Source organism: Malus sylvestris, chromosome 3 (assembly GCF_916048215.2).
Source record: "Malus sylvestris chromosome 3, drMalSylv7.2, whole genome shotgun sequence".
NCBI lineage: Eukaryota > Viridiplantae > Streptophyta > Magnoliopsida > Rosales > Rosaceae > Malus > Malus sylvestris.
Window position 1 is genome coordinate 13,040,210 of NC_062262.1, and position 21,947 is coordinate 13,062,156.

General features: G+C 37.8%; 1 protein-coding gene across 1 annotated transcript; it reads right to left on the minus strand.

The window, feature by feature from the left end:
• Positions 1–16,040: 16,040 nt before the first annotated feature.
• Positions 16,041–17,766, minus strand: LOC126616987 (F-box protein At5g07610-like). The gene is made up of 2 exons (XM_050285083.1): positions 16,505–17,766; positions 16,041–16,323 (listed from the first exon to the last, which is right to left on the minus strand). The coding sequence occupies exons 1-2, from the start codon at positions 17,764–17,766 to the stop codon at positions 16,041–16,043; spliced, it is 1,545 nt and encodes a 514-aa protein (XP_050141040.1).
• Between the last annotated feature and the right edge of the window lie 4,181 nt (positions 17,767–21,947).

Below are 21,947 nucleotides of genomic sequence, written 5' to 3' on the forward strand. Positions count from 1 at the left end.
AAAGAAATAGTACCTTGACAAACAAATTAGTTGTCGTTGTTCTGATCGAGCAAAAACAACCTAAAAACATCATACACTTCTGTTTGGCCTTGGATGCGCCTTGCGCAATTCCCCATGTGTGTATGGTGAAAGTGATGATTAGCTTGAAAGATGCCTCTGTGGAGCCTCTGGTTAGGATCTCAGGCTATCTATCAAAACTAGATGAATGTTGAGCATGCCACTGTTGGCCAAGACTAACAGATTGTGAGTCATTCAGGCATGACTGGATTGATTACTTATGCTGCAAGTAATTTAACTTCTTTTATCAAGGGATTGTTTATAGAGGGGTTAAGTCCATAAAAGGTCATTTTTACTGTCTTTCGATCAAGGGCTTGTGGTGTAGTTATTTTGTTGGAAATATGCCCTGAAAGTTAATCTTTGGAAGAAACCTTTCAGGACAATTGAATCGATGTATGGATGACTCTTATACATCAGCTGGCAAAGATACTAATTAGGACTATCTCAATAAACGATATATGTCCTAAATAGTGTATCCATGGACAATGGATCGATTGAAGAAGTAATCTAATGATGTTAGACTACAGAGACCTTCTTCACATAACCAAATGTCCAAAAAGGTTCCTGGTCATTGGATTGTCGGAGGGATACTGACAATGCATAGACCGGTACATACTGTGTCCGCTTCAATTAGAAGGATGGAAAGTCTCATCCCATTCGTGTTGTGACACTAAGACAAGTATGTAGGTGCTCATTAAGGGAATGAGTTCACTGAACACAATCGAACGAGAGTACTTGCATGGAGGTCTACTCACATGTCAAGCAAGTAACTCTAATGGTTGGAATAATGTAAGTAGTCCTTTGACCTGAGGCATCGTCGTTGTCTTGTGGTTAAGTACTTGATATTTGATTATCTCAAAAGTCGCTCTATCAGAATGTCAACGATATAGTTGGGGTTAAGCCACTTAGTCATGAAGGCAAGTGTATGCGTAACAAGGAATCTCTAATCCTCGATAAGAGAGGAAGAATACTCTAAGATATGATTCGGGAATCTTCGGCCGAAGTATCGAGCATAATAAAGGAAAGCGTTCCTATACGACTCAAATGAATCATATAAGAAGGAATAATCACATTAGGGGTTTGACATAATATATCCATACCCTAATGATGTGATTGAGAGTATTGTTTTAGAGAAGGATCGAATTACATTGTAATTCCAACTGAATAGGTTCTCCGAATAAACTTCTACATTAGCTTGGGTAACTATGACATATGGTTAGATGTCACTCATAGCTTGTGAGTTCTTCTAGACGATTAAATGTAGTCGTCAAAGAAGAAAGGTGAATTAAAATGAAGTTTTAATTCACTAAGTGATTGAATTAAATATAATCAATTGGATTGATGCCAATCACCTCACTGCCTTGCTAATTAGAACCTAAAAGATTGTTCACCAATACACTATTGTAGTGAGTAACTAATGGATGATGGAAATAATTAATTGGATTAATTGAGTGTTGTGATTAATTTAGAAAGTTTAAAGAAATCATAAAAGCGATAAAGATCGTTTTGGGCTTAAAGAAACGTTCGGGTTTAATTGGGCCCATTGGGCCTAAACCCATTGGGCTTTTATTCAAGCATTGGATGACTTGAAATAATAAAAGCCCAAAGCCCAAACCAAACACTAAAGGGCCGGCCATTTTAGGTGTGGAAAGGGTGAGATATTTAGTCAAGTTGTTGGCTAGGTTTCTTTTGTCTATATAAGGAAATTTATAGAGATATTGTTCAAAAGAGTTTTTGAAGTGTTAAAACAACAAAGAGGCAAAAGAAAAATAGCTCTCTAAACACTACAAAGGCCGGCCACCTTAGGGGTGTTTTTACTAACATATCTTACACCCTTTTGGTTATTCCTTCATCCTTCTCACTACACTAGTGGGTGAGGATCTTTAGAGGTTTCCTACTTTGGAAACTTGAAGAGAACCTAGGAGCACTCATTCTAACAAAGTGGAGGAGGCAAGGAGGGAAGCTAGGCTCAAGGAGTTCAAGGAACAAAGGGCTTGGAGGTGGTCCATCCTTGGTCTCAAGTCTAGATCAAGAGGTATTAGACTATACCTTCACTTTGTTCTTCTCTATAAATTTTATTTGATGCATTATATATAAACCTATGAACCTTGAAGGGGATTTGCATGACTATAGCTTTGATAATTTGTTATAAATGCTTCCGCTGCTTTCGTATATTAAATTTGATTTGTATATGCATGATAGTCATTTAGAAACCCCATACATGAATCTCATAATTTTCCCTTCATATTTACCAAGTTTTAATTAGGTCAAGATTACCAGGTTTAGTCCATGATTGCATCAAAACTGATAGGGAACAACCAAAAGTAGAGCGACAATGAAAGTTTCAATGAGCAGAACAGTCCATGTTAGAACGTAATAAATGAAGTCAAGAGTGAAAATGAAGTAAATAAATACAGTATTTAATGCATTAAAAGGTAAATAAGTAAGTTCGGGCAGGTTATAAACCTTATCGGGCTCGAGTCCCTACCTCTCAGGCACTTCTTCTGCAAACTTACAGAGTATGGGTCGACTTTCGGAATGAAAAAGGTTGCAGTAATGGCTACAAATTAAATTGATACTGCGAGAACGTTGTAGCAGAGCTATAACTTAAAGGGAATAACTGGGGGTGCAAAGAGAATGTAAAGAAAGTGATAGAGCTTTTAAGTGTTTTTCTGAAAGTTAAGTTAAGTGTCATTTTCTTTGTGTTCTTTTGTAGCTTTTATAGGACCTTCACCATTCTGGTTAAACCCCCTTGGCTTGATGTGCCAGACAAGTGGTGATTTCACACTTAACCCTCTCTAAATTACGGGGTTTTACCTCTAAAAAAGTGTTTTTGCCTTTTTGCAAAACCCTTCGTTAATTACCTTTATGCATGTCCAGTTACATAGGTTTGCCGCCCAGTTTTTCCACATCAGCCAATATCTTGAATTCTAGGCCGAGCTTCCATCTTTAGTCCTTTTTACTTTGATAGTCTAGTGCTTTCCTGGGGCTTCACGTGCAATTGGGTTAAGCTTTTGGCCTAATGTCCAATTTGGGCCCAAACAGTGCCCCTTTTAAACATGATTAAACTGTTGGCATGCGGGTTTTAATTATGTTTTAAAGTTTCCCTTTCCCTGTCAAGGTCATGATTTAATGCCGCCTGTGTCAACTCGTATCTTTAAACTGGTCCACTAACCCACGATTCTTAACAGTTTTGACGTCTGGCCTTCTGCCCTATAAGTTTTGAGAGAGAACCAAGAAGAGAGCTTCTACTTTACTCTTGTCTTCTGAATACTACTGCGCCTTCTAAAAGCTCTTCAAACCTCAAAAACCTTTGCAACAATGTTTTCCTCTGTTCAACCTTGCCACGAAACTGGGGATGGCCTCAACAACCTTTGATATGAAGGCAAGTGTATGCGTAACAAGGAATCTCTAATCCTCGATAAGAGAGGAAGAATACTCTAAGATATGATTCGAGAATCTTCGGCCGAAGTATCGAGCGTAATAAAGGAAAGCGTTCCTATACGACTCAAATGAATCATATAAGAAGGAATAATCACATTAGGGGTTTGACATAATATATCCATACCCTAATGATGTGATTGAGAGTATTGTTTTAGAGAAGGATCGAATTACATTGTAATTCCAACTGAATAGGTTCTCCGAATAAACTTCTACATTAGCTTGGGTAGCTATGACATATGGTTAGATGTCACTCATAGCTTGTGAGTTCTTCTAGACGATTAAATGTAGTCGTCAAAGAAGAAAGGTGAATTAAAATGAAGTTTTAATTCACTAAGTGATTGAATTAAATATAATCAATTGGATTGATGCCAATCACCTCACTGCCTTGCTAATTAGAACCTAAAAGATTGTTCACCAATACACTATTGTAGTGAGTAACTAATGGATGATGGAAATAATTAATTGGATTAATTGAGTGTTGTGATTAATTTAGAAAGTTTAAAGAAATCATAAAAGCGATAAAGATCGTTTTGGGCTTAAAGAAACGTTCGGGTTTAATTGGGCCCATTGGGCCTAAACCCATTGGGCTTTTATTCAAGCCGTAAGGCTTTAGCCTTTCTAGGCTTGAGCTTGGAGCGGGCCAAGCATGGTGGAGCAAGCTCGGGATTGATATAGAGGAAGAAAGAGAGAGAAAGAGAGGCCTTGGACCTTGCTGGGCTTGCACGGAAGTGAGGTGGGGGCCATGGGTCGATCACATCGCCTAATCACCTCCACGATCGCATAACACCAAATGAAGTAGGTCTAGAAAATCAAACAACTAAACTTGTTACACATAGATCCAAAAGAGGTAGCACACCAAAACAAAAATTAAAATCAAGCATTTTCCTATTAAGGGCTGTCAAACTAGCAAACTCTCATACAAAGAGAAATAAATCCAAACTCCAAGATAATTCCTAGAAATTATTAAACAGAAACAAAGTAAAAAGATAAAATCATGTCTCCGACCACATCCCATGGACATCAGAAAGCCATATCACTGCACCGGCTAAATCCAAAGTACCATTACTTTAGTTTAAGTAGGAAATATAATTGCATTGTTCAACTGAACAGTGTTTTTGATCGAATTTCACTTTATTTACAAAATTGCCACCACCTTTTCTTTCCCCCTCTGTCCCGACTCTATCTGTTCAACTGAACAATGATTTGGGGGAATTTCAGTTTATTTACGGCCATGTCGGATGCGTGTTGGTCATCGTGAAAAGGGAAGGAGTACGTTTTTTCTAGTTATTTCCATTCACTGATCTTATATGGGGAACCCTCTCTCCGCTCTTCTCTCATCTTGCCAAGTGGATGCAGATTAGAAAATGTGGTTGTTAGTTAGTTACTTTTGTAGTAAAGCATGTATAAATAGCCTAAGCTTGTATTACTTCATCATTAAGAAATATATCAAAGAAAGTCAGTTTTTCTCATCTTCTTCCTCTGCAAGATTCTCTTTGTGTTCTTACAAGGTTACACAAGTTTACATGGTATCACTCGCCATTGTTACCGAAGCAAGCTTTTTCGATCCTCTTTTGCTTTCGCTATCTTCCTCAACGTTCCTCTGTGAATTTCTAGATTTCATCTCCGATTTCTTGAAAAGTTTTTATGTCGGTGATTTTTAAGGTTTTCTTCTCGACTTCTGCAATTTCTGAACTCTGCAAGTATGGTGACTGCTTCGCAACTTCAGCTTCTTCAATCTTCGATCATAGCTCTTATCTCGACGATTTCAACATCGGTCAATGTCAAACTTAATGGCTTCAATTACTTAAAGTAGCAGTTTCAAATGTAACTTTTATTGGAAAGCAATGGTATTCTTGGATTTGTTGATGGTTCTAAGCCTCGTCCGGCTCAACATTCATCATCATCAGGTTAATCTGGTATAAATTTTCCAAATTCATCTTCTTCCATTGAAACTGATGAATTTTTCGTATGGAAAAAACATGATAGGGCTATTATGCAGTTAATTACTGCAACTTTTTCACCTATTGCTTTATCTTGTGCAATTGGAAGTACTAGTTTAAGACATCTGTGGATTCGATTGCAGGAACAATTTTCAACTGTTTCTGAAACTAGAATTTTCCAAATGAAATCCAATCTCCAAACAATAAAAAAGGGAACAAACTCAGTTTCTCAATATTTACGTAGAATCAAAGAAGCTAGAGACTATTTGTCTACTGCCAGTGTGTATTTTCTTGATGAAGATATTGTCATTCTTGCTCTAAATGGGTTACTGATAGGAGCATATTTATGCGACTGAGTTAGCTTGTTCTCATGCATTTATGTTGTTATTCCTTAGTTGTTTTAGTGTTTAAAGTCATTTTCGTGCAATTTCAGGTTCTAAGGACAAAGTATGCAAAAAGGTGCATTTTGGAGCCTTTTGGAGCAGTTTTGGGCTTGGAATGAATAACACATGCTTGGAGCTAAGTAGATGGACGAAATTGAAGACTAAAGAGGCTAGGAATGTGTTAAAGAGAAAGAAGAATTAATTTAAAAAGGACAAAGAGCTTAGCAACCAAAGAAGAAACATGAGTCAAGATTACCTTATTTTGATTTAACCTTTCCTAATCCTAAATGTCCCTAAGTTCCAGCAACATTGAAGGTCCCCTATGCATTTTAGGACACTAACCAAAGGTTCCTTGCACCATTTAACTCATTGCCGTGCAAGGAGGTTGTTTCCTTCCTATTTTCTTTTTTCTAATTCACATTCCCCTTTTTCTTCAAGTAACCAGCCACACCCTACATCATTTCTTGCCTATTTTCTGACCCAAAATTGCATTACCCTTTTGTTTCAATCCTTGCCGTGCTAAGGGAGATGATCCTTACCTATTTTGTGCCTCAAAACACATTCCTAAATCTGTCCTACAATTTCTGCCGAATTTCACACTCCCTTTCACCTTCATGCAATCATTTTATGCACCATTTCATTCACTCATGGCTGCACCACCCTTGTTCCCTCCATCATTCCACTTTAAACCTCCATTCCATGCACTCATGGCTGCACCATTCCTTGTTCCCTCCATCATTTCAGATTTCATGTATCATTACATTGAATCATTGCACTTATTCATGCACCATTGCACTCCCTTTGGATTCCCATGCCATGCATCATGACTCTTGCTTCACCCTCGACTCATTTCTGCACCATTCCACCTCCCTTTCCTTTCTCTACCATGTGCATAATCATTCATGTTCCCTAACTGCAACAACACTCCATTTTACCCCTCATGCTTTGCATTATCACTTCACTTTCACCTTTGAATCATTTCAACACCACTCCTTGCACTCATTGCTGCAACACCACTCCATTTTACCCCCCATGCTTTGTATCATTACTTCATTTTCACCCTTGAATCATTGCACACACCACCAATTCACCTCCCTTGCCTTGCACCTCCTCTATAAAAGGATGTGTGTGTGGCAGCCATAGAGCTCAGTTTTTGCTAGAGAATTAATCCCCATTTCGATACAACCTTCATCCAAACACTTCCATTCATCCTCACATCCATTCCTCCATACAAACAAACCTTCAACACTCACCAACACCTTGTGCTGTAGCAAAGGAAGGGAAGGAAAGTGCTTGGATGTGCTTGCTGTCCAACTTGGATCGTTGGAGCGTTTAGGTGTTTTCTTTCTTTTATTTTCAATGTCTAAATTTGTTTATCTTTGCTTTGTAAGTATGAGAAACTAAACCCCCCTTAGCTAGGGGGGAATTCGAAACCATGTTCATGCTTGCAATATGATTTGATTACTTTCAGTTGTGATTCATAAGTTGTGAATTCAATTTACTTATCCATTTGAATTAAACTTATTTGTGTATGTTGGTTGAGAGTGCACGCTTAATTTCCATGCATAAATATGATGCTAGGATATAAGGGAGTTTCACCTAATCGTTATGAACTTATATTCACAAGTAGTAAAGGTTGTTTGTCACAACCGTGTTAAGTAAATTCTTGGCATAAGTTTTATGCAATTCATAGTTACAAGTGTTTCGTCAATGCTTATGATTTTCATAGAACTTAATGATTCTTGCTTGTATCTCTATTATGCAATTCATGTAGGGAACTTGTGGGGAATGCTTTGGGTTGTTGTATGCAATCATCCAATTCAATGAAATTAGGAAAATCTGAGGATTAATTTAAGCGTACCTAATTAATCTGGGGTGTTGAGGTTCATGGTTTATTGAAAAGCAACTGGAAATCGTTTTATATGCAAGTGTGTCATGTGTGAAGAAAAACCCTCTAGCTAGCCCATCATCCATAGTTGAACCCATCACACATCAATTCACCTAAATTTGTCTAAGAATCTGTTCTTGCTTTGTTTTCCTTATTTTCGTCCAAAACCCAAATCCCCTTTATTTTATTAAGTCATATTAGTTAGTACTTGTTTTAGATTGTGTTTTTAAGTGTTTTAAGTCAAGATAAAATTAATTTTCGTCCAAACCTTGTGTTAGTGGCAGAAACTGCCTTAGAGTTGTTTTTAGGCAGTTTTGAGTCTTTGTAATCTGTTTTGAGTCTTGTGACTTTGTTTTGAGTCTTGTAAGTTTAATTTCATGCTTTTAAGTTTGTTTACACATATTTAAGTCAGTTTCAAGTGTTTTAGCAATCCCTCCTAATCCCCGGCCTAGAACGATCCCTACTTACATTCTTTACTACAATTGACAACAAGAGGGTTTAATTTGTGTGTTAAGTTATTTTCGCATCAGTTACCTCTTGAGTATAATACTTTTAGAACAGTAATTAGAGGTCATGAGAGTGTGATATCTCTTAAGGAGTTTCGATCTTAGTTACTTGCTGAAGAGATCATTGTTGAAAATTCTACAATTGCTCCATTACTTACTGCAATGGTAGCTACCAATCACTCTAATAGTCTTAGAGGATTTAACCAATCTAACTTTGGAAATGGAGGTTTCAAGGCATATAATGGGAATAAAAATAGAGGTAGATGAAGATATAATCATAATTCAAGGTCTTTTGCACCTAAACAGATGTTTCATACTCAGACTCATATGCTCCGTACACCCACTCTAGGTGTGCTTAGGGACTCTCTAGCATCATATTATGGCACTCCTATTGCTCATCCATTAACTCCATGTCAATTATGTAATTCTGAATGATATACTATAATTCCAAGCCTTCTGAAAAATCAACCTGTCAAATTTGTGGCAGGCACAATCACGGTACTTAGAACTATTTTTACAATGAAAAAGGACCTAATTTTGTGGGCTTCAATACTCCTGTTCATCAATCTCTGATGACAGGTCAATCAATGCAGTCATATTCTCCACATCCCCATATGTCAAGTCAACAATCTTATGTACCATTTCATTAGAATGAATCTCATCCTCAGGTAATGCACACTGTGATGAATCAAACAAGTGGCTCAATTGCTCTAACTACTTCTGAAGTTTGGCTTACTAATTCAAGAGCTACTAATCACATGACTACTAACTTGAGCAATCTATCCTTGGCTTCTCCCTATCCAACAAATGAAATCATTCAAACTGCCAATGGTGAAGGTTAGCAAGTATCCCATATACGCAGTACTGTTCTTAAACCATTTGTGCATCCAATCAACCTAAATTTTGTGCTTCATGTTCCAAAATTGACAAACAACTTACTGTTTATGCATCGAATTTGTTTAGACAACAATTGTTCGCTTGTGTTTGATGCATTTTGTTTCTGGATTCATGACAAGGCCACATGGAGGATTCTTTTCAAATGAATGTGCAGTAATGGTCTCTACCCTATACCTTCACCTGCTTTTCACAACAACAACTGCAAAGCCACTACATTCCTTGGTCAGCTTGTTAACTCCACTCTTTGGCATAACAAATTAGGCCACCCAACCAATAGTATTGTATCTCTGACGTTAAATAAATCCAATGTTATAAACCCTAAGATTTCCATGCCTATAATGTGTCACAGTTGCTTGGAAGCCTAGTATCAATAAGTCTGTACAACCATTTGCTTGTATTCACATTGACCTTTGGGGTCCTGGACCTAGTGTTTCTATTGAAGGCTACAAGTATTATGTAACCTTCATAAATGAATGTACAAGACACTGTCGCATTTTCCTTTTAATCAATAAATCAGATTTTTTTGCTACATTTCAAGCATTTCATTCCTATGTTTATACCCAATTCTTAGCATCCATTAAAATTCTTCAAAGTGATTTTTGAGGGGGGGGGATAAAGTATATTAGTAAAGCCATTACCTTATTGTTGAATAAAGGCATTGAACATCACAAATCTTATCCACATACACCAGAACAAAATGGCTTTGCTGAGAGGAAGCATATGCATATTGTTGAGACAACCATTACCTTATTACAAACAGCTAAACTACCTTCTTCATTTTGGTTCTATGCATGTCAAACAACTGCATATCTTATAAACAGAATGCCCTATCCAGTTTTAGGCAATAAGTCGCCATTTAAACTATTGTTTGGGAAAGCACATGTTATATCTCACCTCAGGATTTTTGGGTGTACTTGCTTCCCTCTTCTTCAAAAAGTTACAACCCAAAACAACTAAATGCATTTTTCTGGGGTATGCAAGCAAGTACAAAGGGTACATTTGTTATGAAGTGTCTAAGAAAATAGTTTACATTTCAAGACATGTTGTTTTTAATGAAACTGAGTTTCCATATACAAACTTACTGGTATATTCTAAGGTTAGTTGTATTACACCAGAGATACATCAATTACCTATTTCATTACCTGTGGTAACTACAAATAATGTAGTTACTTCATTTCCTCCTTTACCACCTACATCTATACCACTTGATATACATATTAACACTGACTCAACTGGTAGTTCTTAAGTCACTCCATTAATAGATTCATTATCCTATATCCCATTAACACCATTACAACCCATTAATGTCATATTAGATTTTTCTTCTCAAATCCATGTGGTCCCTGTCAATGGTTCTGAACAGCAACATGTCACTTCTGAGTTCTATCTAGAAACATTGCAAGTAGTGCTGGATATTCCACCACTTAATCTTCATCCAATGCAGACAAGAAGCAAGAGTGGCATTATTAAAAAGAAAGCTCCGAGTGCTTCATTGCAACAGTCTAATAGTCCTGATGTGTCTATGAGTGAGCCTACTTCTTACAAGAAAGCTCTCAAGGTTCTAGTTTTTGTTACAAGAAATGAAGGAAGAAGTTGCAGCACTACATCAACAAGGTATTTGGAACTTAATTCCCTTGCCACCTGACAAAAATTTGGTAGGGTGTAAATGGATATTCAAGGTGAAGAAGAACTCTAATGGGTCAATAACAAGGCACAAAACTAGATTAGTAGCAAAGGGTTTTAGTTAGAAACCAAGACTTGATTATGGGGAAACCTTCAGTCCAATGGTTAAACCAAATCACTGTTAGATTGGTATTAGCACTTGCAGCTCACTATGATTGGCCTCTCAGGCAATTAGATGTCAAAAATGCCTTTTTACATGGAATTTTGCAAGATGAAGTCTATATGGCACAACCTCCAGGCTTTGAAGATTCAGTCAATTCCAATCTAGTTTGCAGACTTCATAAGTCATTATATGGCTTAAAACAAGCACCTAGACCTAGAATGATAGATTCACAATTTTCTTGCCTCGGTTGGGATTTTAGAATACATACTAAAATTCTTTTTTTGTTTGTTAAGACAATTGGGTCTGAAATTGTAGTTCTTCTATTATATGTTGATGATATCATCATCACAGGGAGTGCAACTGTTGTTGTGCAACAAGTTATCAATTCTTTCACAACTGAGTTTGACATCAAAGACCTTGGTACATTACATTATTTCTTGGGAATTCAGATCACCAAGACTGCATCTGGTTTGTTTTTATCTTAAACCAAATATATCAATGATTTGTTAGAGAAAATTGAGATACTGGAGTCCAAACCATGTGATACTTCTTGTCTACCATACAATCACCTTTTGAATGATGATGGTGAACTATATGGCAATCCAAGCTTATACAGAAGTGTTGTTGGTGCCCTACAGTACTTGACATTTACAAGGCCTGATATAGCCTTTTATGTTCATCAAGTTTGTCAATTCATGCAACAACCTATGTTTTCTTACTTCACTATTATGAAAAAGATACTTCGTTATCTAAAGGGCACTATGCATTATGGTATTTCATATCACAAATGTGATTTGTTGTTAAGAGCATTTTAGTGATGCTGATTGGGCAGGTGTGAAGGAAACATTTTGTCCTAGCTAAGAACATGTGAGAATATTTGAACACATATGCAAACTATTAACACATTAAAGTAGGCATGCATTCAAAAACAATTCTAAAACCCATGACTTTCAAAGCCTAGTGAATGGTGAACCACAAGACTCTTTAACAACATTAAAGAGAAAGAAGGTTTTAGAGATTCATTACCCTTGAAGTTCATCCTTGTTTACACAAGGGATTCACCCAAGTGGAGGGCCTTCAAGTCACCTCCTAGCTCCTTGGATCTTCCTTATGATTTTCTTCCTTTTGATGCTCCTTTGCTCCTTGAGGATGTGAGGAAAGGATCTCCAAAAACACCAAAGATTTGGTGTCTCTAAGTCTCCACACCAAGGATGAGGTGTGAAGATGAAATTGATGACTTAGAGAAGAAAAGATTGCTAGCTATATCTTCCCTATGTGGCCGGCCTCCTTGTAGAGAAAAAGAGAGAAAATGTTTCTCTTCTTTGTCTCAAGAAAAACCCTAATGAGAAATAGCTATAAAGTTCACTTTATACTACATCACATTTGAGTGGCAAACTTGTAATTAATTCAAGTTTGCATCCACTCATCCTTATGGCCGGCCTTGTCTTTGTTATTGGGCTAATTGCCCATTTTGTTTTAGTTGTCATACAACTTAAACATAATGGACCTTGTGGACCAAAACACTCTTGGGCCCTGAAACCCAAAACCAACTTAAAAGCCCAATACGAACCTTTCATAAAATTAATTAACTAATTAATTAATCTTGACCATTCTCAATTAAACCATTTAATCGCTTATCCATCTCATTTATATTTCTTCACTTTCACCCTTACTCGGTGTACGATCCATTAGGTTCCAATTAGCGAGGTAGTGGGCGATTGTTACTCTTAACGATCGATTGTGAATTGAAACAACATTTCAATTCTCCCTTTGTTGAAGATTAGTGTTTGCTAATCTTCAGGGCTTCCACAAACCATGAGTGACACCTAGCAGTATGTCATGGCTACCAAAGCTAAGTAGAAGTGGTTGGAGAACCTATCCAGTTACAATTACAATGCAATACGGTCCTTCTCTAATACAATACTCTTAATCACATTGTTTGAATGATAGTTTGTTTCATGTCTACTATCCAATGTGATACTTCTTTATATGATTCAATTGAATATGATTTGGAACATACTTCCTAAGTTATATTCGTATGCTTTGGCCAAAGACTCCCGAATCATATCTTAAAGTATTCTCCTTCCACCATGGAAGGTTAGAGATCCCTTGTTGTGCATTCATATGCCTACATGACTAGATAGCTTGACCCCAACAATGTCGTGGACACTCTCGATGGAATGCCTTTAACATGATCAAAGATCAAGGACCTAACCATTAGACATCTATGATGCCTCAGGTCAAATGACTACTTTGCATATTGCAACTAACGAGTTCTTACATGACATGTATGTTCGAACTCTCTTTTGATCGTTGTTCAATGTACTCGATTACTCTTTCAAGCACCTATGTGTTTGTCTTAGTGTCCAACACTAAATGACTTGAGACTAGTCATACTCACGCTTGAGTTGACATAACACATACTAACCTTAGTAGATTGTCAATGCCCAATTGGCAATCCTATGGCTAGGAACGTTTTAGGAATGAACATAAGAGAAAGGTCTCGTTAATCTAACTTACTTAAATCACTTCTCTCTTAGATCAAATACATTCCTTGGATTCCCTTATTGCTTAAACACATGATACAATAAATAGTGATTAAAAATAAGCTTTGCCCTTCATTAAACATATAATAGTTTAATACAATAAGTATTCCAAAAGCTATTACATCAAATGAGTGGATTTGTGGGCATACTTCCAACAATCTCCCACTTGCACTCAAAGCCACATTCCCATGTATCTAATACCCATCTTTTCCATATGGCGGTCAAGTTGGATTTGAGACATTGGCTTTGTCAGTGGATCTGCTACGTTATCAGCTGAGGCAACCTTGAGGATGTTGACTTTCCCCTCGGCAGCATATCTTCTAATGATATTAAAGCGCCTGTCAAAATGCTTGTTCTTTTGATGAGCCCTGGGTTCCTTGGCTTGAGCTATCGCCCCACTATTATCACAGTACAAAGTTACTGGTGATGTAATGGTTGGAACCACTCCAAGTTCAGTAATGAACTTCTTCATCCAGAACACTTTTTTGCCTCCGTCGTGGAATCAGCAATTACATCTTGTTTCTTGTTTTTCCAGCTAACGGCCCTACCATTCAGAGTGAATACATATCCGGAGTTGAAACTTCTATCATCGACGTCAGATTGGAAATCTGTGTCTGTATAGGCTTCCACTCGTAACTCTGTTGCTCCTCCATAAACGATGAACATGTCCTTAGTTCTTCTTAAGTACATAAGGACCGTCTTGACAGCTGCCCAGTGTTCTGATCCTGGGTTAGATTGATATCGACTAGTAATGCTCACAGCATATGGGATATCAGGCCTTGTGCATATCATGGCATACATGAGACTTCCTATGGCAGAAGCATAAGGAATAACACTCATCTGCCGTATCTCTTCAGGAGTCTTAGGTTCCATGGACTTAGAAAGGTGAATTCCATGTCTCACAGGAAGAAGACCTTTCTTAGATTGTTCCATCTGGAACCTACTTAGCACCTTATCTATGTACATAGATTGGGATAAACCAATTAATTTTCTGGATCTATCACGATAGAGCTTTATCCCAAGTACATAAGATGCATCTCCCAAATCTTTCATGTGGAAGGTTTTGGACAACCACACTTTTACAGAAGAAAGTATTGCAGTGTCATTCCCGAATAATAATATGTCATCTACATATAACACTAGGAATACAACTGCATCCCCAACGACCTTTTGATAAACACAATTGTCGTCTTCGTTTTGAGTAAAACGAAACGTTTTGATTTCAGTATCAAAATGAATGTTCCAGCTCCTGGAGGCTTGCTTAAGTCCATAAATGGACCTTTGAAGCTTGCATACCTTAGTCCTTTCAGACTTTGACACAAAACCTTCGGGTTGAGTCATATAGAGCTCTTCCTCTAGGTAGCCGTTCAGAAAGGTCGTCTTCACGTCCATTTGCCATATCTCATAATCATGGTACGCAGCTATAGCAAGCAAAATCCGAATGGACTTAATCATGGCTACAGGAGAGAAGGTTTCTTCATAGTCAATCCCTTCTCTTTGCCTGTAACCCTTGGCTACAAGTCTAGCCTTATAAATTTCCACGTTCCCTTCAGCGCCTATCTTCCTCTTGAAGACCTATTTGTTTCCAACAGGTACTATACCTTCTGGAAGGTCTACAAGAGTCCAGACCTGATTTTGATACATGGAATCCATCTCGGATTTCATGGCCTCTTGCCATCTCTTTGAATCAATGTCGGACATTGCTTCAGTGTAGTCTCTAGGGTCTTCCTTTGTGTCATTGTCACCTAGAAGGTGCAATTCCCCAAAGTCATTATCTAAGCCATACCTCTTAGGTGGCTTGCTAACCCTTTCAGATCTATGTGGAGCTAGGGGTTCAGGAACAGGGTTGTCAACTTGTCGAGTGCTTGTTTGTGGTTCATCATTAATCTCATTAATTTTCATTGTTTTACTTATAGTTCCTTTGAGAACAAATTCGTCTTCTAGAAACTTAGCAGTTCTGGCGACAAAAACCTTTTGGTCGTCAGGATGGTAGAACTCATATCCCATAGTTTCTCTAGGATATCCCACAAAATAGCACCTAACTGTGCTCCAAGGAATAGTTTGCAGACATACTTACCAAGGGTTTAAGTGCTCATCTCTTTCACACTCACTGTGACAACCTTATGCTTTGATCATCCAAGCATGAGCTTGTGGAGGGATGATAGAGTATAGTAATTGTTGTATAGGATTGTGCCAAGTGTAAGTAGATTAGAGGATGTGGTTGTTAGTTAGTTACTCTTGTATTAAAGCATGTATAAATAGCCTAAGCTTGTATTACTTCATCATCAAGAAATATATCAAAGAAAGTCAGTTTTTCTCATCTTCTTCCTCTGCAAGATTCTCTCTATGTTCTTACAAGGTTACACAAGTTTACACATCTCTCACTCTTCCTGTTTCTCTCCTTCTCTACTAGAAAATCTATAATCTTTCATCTTCCTTGGTGTGGAGCCAAAAATATTCATTAGGTGACACGTGGATTTTTGGACAAAAGAGGACAAAAATACCCTTGAGGCATAACGGGATTCGTGGACATTTCAATTAATAAGCCTTCCAATTAATGAGTGTATAAAGAAAATAGCATTCCAACACGAAATCATATGCCTAGGTATTTATAATAACTCAGCAACTCGTCTTCATTTGCATGTTTCTCAAACAATTTCCTCATTTGAATGTCAATCTCGTCCTCGTCCTCGCTTTCAATTGTTGCATTTAGTTGATTCATTTCTTGACATAACTGCCATTCACTGGGATAACAAAATGCTGTTTTATCAAGTACTCTATTGGTCACCTTGCCAAAAGTCCTGTCACTTTCGCTTCGTTCAATAGTACATTTACACGATACTTGTTCCGCACTCAGAACCTCAGCTCCCTTTGGTCTGTTTGATCAGAAAATATGAACAAATTAAGAGTATTAAAAGTGATGGCATGGTTGCCAACTTAAGTACCATTAATTATGCATTTTTGGTACACACCATATGAGTCCCGTATAATTATATAGAGCAACATATGTGCACGTTTATGCAAAAGAGAGAAGTATTTGAAAAAAATTCTACTTACAATGGAGTAGAGAAGGCATTTCTCGGACCATCCAAACCGTAGAGTGACGTTAAATTTGCACGTAGTGTAAAGCCAGCACGTTGTTGATCAGGTGGCACAACGCTTCTCAAACATGATATATCTACAATTTTCAACTTCCTGCGTTGGAAGTCGTAGCATGAGATGACCCTATTTTGGTATTCTTGATATTCTGGATGTATGAAGTCTTGAGCACCAAAGAACACAACATTAGAATTTGGACTTATTGCACAGGGTATAAACACGGGACGAGCAAATCCCAAGTATCCCAAGTTTATATCCTTCCTGCTGATGAGGTCCAATATTCTCCGGCTCATAACACTATACTTGAGACTCCACCGATCCACAGATTTGCACTGCTGGTCATCATAAGACCAAAAGCGAAAAGTACCTGAACTCTCACGCCTTACATAACAGACTTTGCCCATTGACACCCCAAGACATGCCATCATTGCACCCATATGATCATCCGCATCCTCTGCGACGTAAGGGAGCTCCAAGGCACAAGCTTTAATAGAATTGAGGTCAATACACAAAAGTTTCCGTGAATTAGCTAAGCTATACAACACCCCACGTAAGTAGACAAAGTGCCTGCAAAGCTTGAAACTTTTGAAACCCTCGATAAAGATGGGATCGAGTTGCAACCCATGTCGAACCCATTGCCTATATTGCGATGAAAATATGTCCATGTCCAGAGACGTTGGTGATGGGGTTGAGGAAGCGGGTTGTTGGGAAAAGTCAATTCGAACGACTCTGTAGTGATTAGATTCAATAGGGTCATACGCCAAGGCAGCACAAAAGAGGTTACGACCATCATGTTCAGCAGCCGACGACACTACAGGTATGGAGACATGTTGTCTGGTGATGGGGTTGCTCACACAGAACTGATGAGTGCACGGTTTGAACAGCAAGAGTAACCCATTACAACAGTCGAGGTAACGATCGGAGGTCATGCATGTCTGGCTATGACAAAAATGAACTACGGAGGCGTAATTGATTAAAGGGGGGATTAAATGATACTCATCCTCTGAGTGTCCTAATGTCAAGTAATAAATACCTAAAACAGGAGACTGCAGCCAAAACTTCCGCAACCAAACCTGGGAGATTATTCGATGCCATGACTTGGACACCATCTTGAATCGCACCAGATCCAGCTGTGGTAATCTGCACAGAATTTCAAACCACAAATCCTCACACATACCGGAATCGTTTAGGTTGACAGCCTCAGCGGGAGAAGAATCCATTGGCGAGACCGTTTAGAATGATGATCAGTAGTTATCTAACAGTCGAAGACCGAGAGTTCCAAAACTTAAATTCGGGGGAATCTCCGGCAGCAAAAGAAACAGAAGGACAACGAAAAGATAAACGTACAAAATCTTTACGCGGATCTGAACTATATATCGTCACTTTTGAATCTGGATTACTACTTTGATTTGGATTGGATGACCTGATTTGTTTTGGCTAGTATACAGAAGAAACCCTAGAATATATCCTTCTGTTTCGTAGGAAACCCTTCTCAACCTTTTTCTTTATCCTTCTGGTCTTGTTCCTTAATTTATATAACTCGTTGTAAGGATTACTTGTCCTTCAAGGAATACAATTGTACATATATATCCTAAAAGATATCTTCTAGATTATATAGGATTCATACACTTAAAAATTTCTTTTTTTATTTTTTTATTTTTTTTGCCAAAATGAGGAAAGCATTTTACTTGAATTTGAAATAGTAACTGCATTTGTTTAATTAGGGTTTAGGATCAAATCATTGAGATATCTCCTTCCTCTCTATTTGCCATTAAAATTTTCTTAATATATCTAATAGTAAAGATACGATTATTGCTACACTATTTTAAAATTCTCTTAATGTATCTAATATTTTTAATATATTACTTGAACTGTTGTAAACATTCCTAGAATAAGTGTGATTGTGTAAATCCTAGATTAGATTTGATTCTAGTTATCCTTTCCTATTACAACTTGTATTACTTGGAGGAGAAGGAATATCTTCTCTCCCTTTACTACTATAAATAAAGGCATAATGTAGGAGGGATAACAACACAACATTATTGTCCATTGTGAGAATTACTTATCCTTCAAAGAATTGGAAATACATCTTCTATATCCTATAAGATTCCTACACTTAAAATTTCCTGGTAATTTAATATTTCTAATATATTAAATAGTAAAGATATCTTCTAGATTATATAGGATTCCTACACTTAAAAATTTCTTAATATATCATCTAATATTTATACATATGAAAGATATCTTCTCTTATATGATACATTATTTGTTAAAATAAAACACTCAAATGATTAGTGTCACTTTTATTTTATTTATAAAAACTGAGTTTTAATGGCAACTTTTACAAAAACACAGATATATGGATAAATTACACAAAACTACCTCAACTATGAGTCGAACCATAATCTCATACTTCATATTTTAATAATTACAATATCATACATTAACTTACAAATTTGTTGCAATGTCAAACCTCCGTCAATTTATCTGTCAATTTTTTTGTTAAATGCTGACGTAGCAATTGTAAGCCCATATTTTTGCTGATATGGATATCAAGTTTGACCAAGTGGACAAAACATTAATAAAAATTGTTATTATTTATAATATTTAAAGTAATGAAAATTTTATAGTATTAAAAAATTGTTGTAGGCCTATTTGATTGAGTGATCTAGGGTTAGAGAGAAGATAGATTGATTTAATTGTGAGGTGTGTTTGATTCACCCCATTGTGCCTTTATTTATAGTAGTAGAAAGGGTAAAACCTTTTCCTTTAGGATTACAACATTTAATAGGTAATCTAGTCCTAATATGAATATAAGATACATTCCCAGATTCTCTAGGATTTACACAATCACATTCATATTCTAAATATGACTGCAACACTCCCCCTTGAGTGTGTAAATACTCAACAAACCATCGCATCAGATCTTTAGCAGATAAGGTAGAATAGTTGATGAAGTCATTGGCACAACGGGTGATCGCGAGTCTCAAATGTACTTTGAAGTATGCATTTGTAAAAACTCACAAAAACCTTGCTATGGTAAAACCCAAGGAATGGGGAAAACCCATAGACTAAGGAGAAAAGTAAGAAAAAAAGCATAATGTCTAAAACACTCGTCAAACTAGACGAAGGTGGTGAACTCATCGGAGTATGATCATCCCATGATGGGTGCCTCATTAAAACCTCGTTAAGTAGCAAAAACCCAGTGGGAAAAATGCTCATAATCGTAGGAAAAGAGTACATTAAGGTCATGTGAGTATGCTTCTAGATACTCCCCCTGAGTTAGACATAACTTCTAAATAAGAGAACTACAAACGATTCAACTCAGATAATTTACGCATACTGATTCCTTAGACGAGCTTCTAAAATGTAGATTTAGGCAATGACTTGGTAAAGAGATCAGCCAGGTTGTCTTGGGAACGGATTTGCTTAACTTCAATATTCTGATGCTGCTGTTGCTGGTGTGAGTAAAAGAACTTCAGCGCTGTGTGCTTGGTGTTGTCTCCCTTAATGTATCCCTTTTTCAGCTGCTCGATACAAGCTGCATTGTCTTTAAAGATCGTCGTAGGAAAGTCAACGACTGATGTAAGACCACTAGTGCTTCGAATATGTTCCATAACTTCTCTCAACGAAAAGCACTCACGCGATGCTTCATGTAGAGCGAGAATCTCAGCATGGTTAGACGAAGTCCCAACTAGCGTTTGCTTGGTAGACCTCCAAGATATAACGGTGTCTCCAATGGTAAAGACATAACCCGTTTGAGAACATGCTCTATGTGGGTCAGACAGATATCCAGCATCTGCGTAACCAACAAGGCCAGAATCAATCCGATGGCCATAAGGGGCGGCAACACTTGGAGATTCACTGGTATAGAACAAGCCCAAATCCGTAGTACCTTTGAGGTAGCGGAAAATGTCTTTAACACCATTCCAGTGCCTGCGTGTGGGCGCATTGTTGTATCTAGCCAATAGATTCACAGCGAAGGAGATGTCGGGTCTAGTGCACTAAGCCAAGTATAATAAAGCTCCAATTGCACTTAGGTAAGGAACTTCGGGTTCCAAAATCTCTTCATCATCCTCCTTTAGACGGAAGGGATCTCGTTTAGCATCTAGACTCCGAACAACCATAGGTATACTCAAAGGCTTTTCTTTATCCTCATTAAAACGTTGCAACACCTTTTGGGTGTAGTTCGATTGATGTACTAGGATTCCATCCGAACAATGCTCGATCTCCAAGCTGAGATAGTATCAAGTTTTCCCAAGATCCTTCATCTCAAATTCCGATTTCAAGTGTATAGTAATTTCTTCAAGCTGTGCGGGAGTCCCAATAAGGTTCATGTCATCAACATAAACTGCAACGATTGCAAATCCAAAATGTGACTTCTTTATGAACACGCATGGGCATAGTTCGTTGTTCACATAACCCTAACTTGTCAAATATTCACTCAAACAGTTATACCACATCCGCCCGGATTGTTTTAATTCGTAGAGTGACCTCATTAACCTAATTGAGAGAGTGTTCCGTGGTCTAGAACTATTTGAGCCAGTCAATGGAAGTCCTTCTGGAACTTACATATAAATTTCCGTATCTAGATCCCCATAGAGATACGCGGTTACCACGTCCATAAGTTGCATATTCAGTTTTTCAGAAACTACCAAACTAATTAGGTAGCAGAACGTTACAACGTCCATTACGGGGGAATACGTCTCTTCATAATCAATCCCTGGGCGCTGAGAGAAGCCTTGCACTACGAGGCGTGCTTTGTATCGCACTATTTCATTCTTCTCATTACGCTTCCTCACGAAAACCCACATGTAGCCAACGGGCTTCACGAGTGGTGGTGTAGGAACGATAGGTCCAAATAACTTACGTTTCGAGAGCGAATCAAATTCGACCTAGATTGCTTGTTTCCAGTTTGACCAATCGATTCTACGTCGGCATTCATCGACGGAACGTGGTTCAATGTCATCGCTAAGCATGATGTCAGTAGCTACTAAGTACGAGAATGCATTGTCAACGATCATCTTATTCCTATTCCAAACCTCATCCAATACTGTGTAGTGGACCGAAATCTCACGATTCTCGGAAGGTCAACATGTTTCATCTGAAGCATCACCGTAATCTAGAATAACCTCATGCGTTGGAATAGATGAGTGAGCGATGGTCGGATTCAAACTAGGGTCACTAGTTGGTGCCATTTTCCTCTTCCGAGGTTGTGAATCCTTTGAACCATGGGGTTTGCCACGCTTCAGGGTCGGAGCAGATGATTGGCTAGCCGCCAATGTACCTTGCCGCGTGGAAGGTACGGTCTCCCTACCTTCGGGGGCGGTCCAGCCTTCCTAGGTGGGTTGTTGATGTACATGGGGTACATATATCCTTGCAGGTGTGTTTTTAGTGAGTA

Excerpts from the sequence above, each read along its gene's own strand:
- LOC126616987 (XM_050285083.1), bottom strand. The coding sequence starts at position 17,766 with ATGGATTCTTCTCCCGCTGAGGCTGTCAACCTAAACGATTCCGGTATG. Across the intron at positions 16,324-16,504 it reads AATGCCTTCTCTACTCCATT|ACCAAAGGGAGCTGAGGTTC; the intron begins GTAAGTAGAATT and ends CTGATCAAACAG.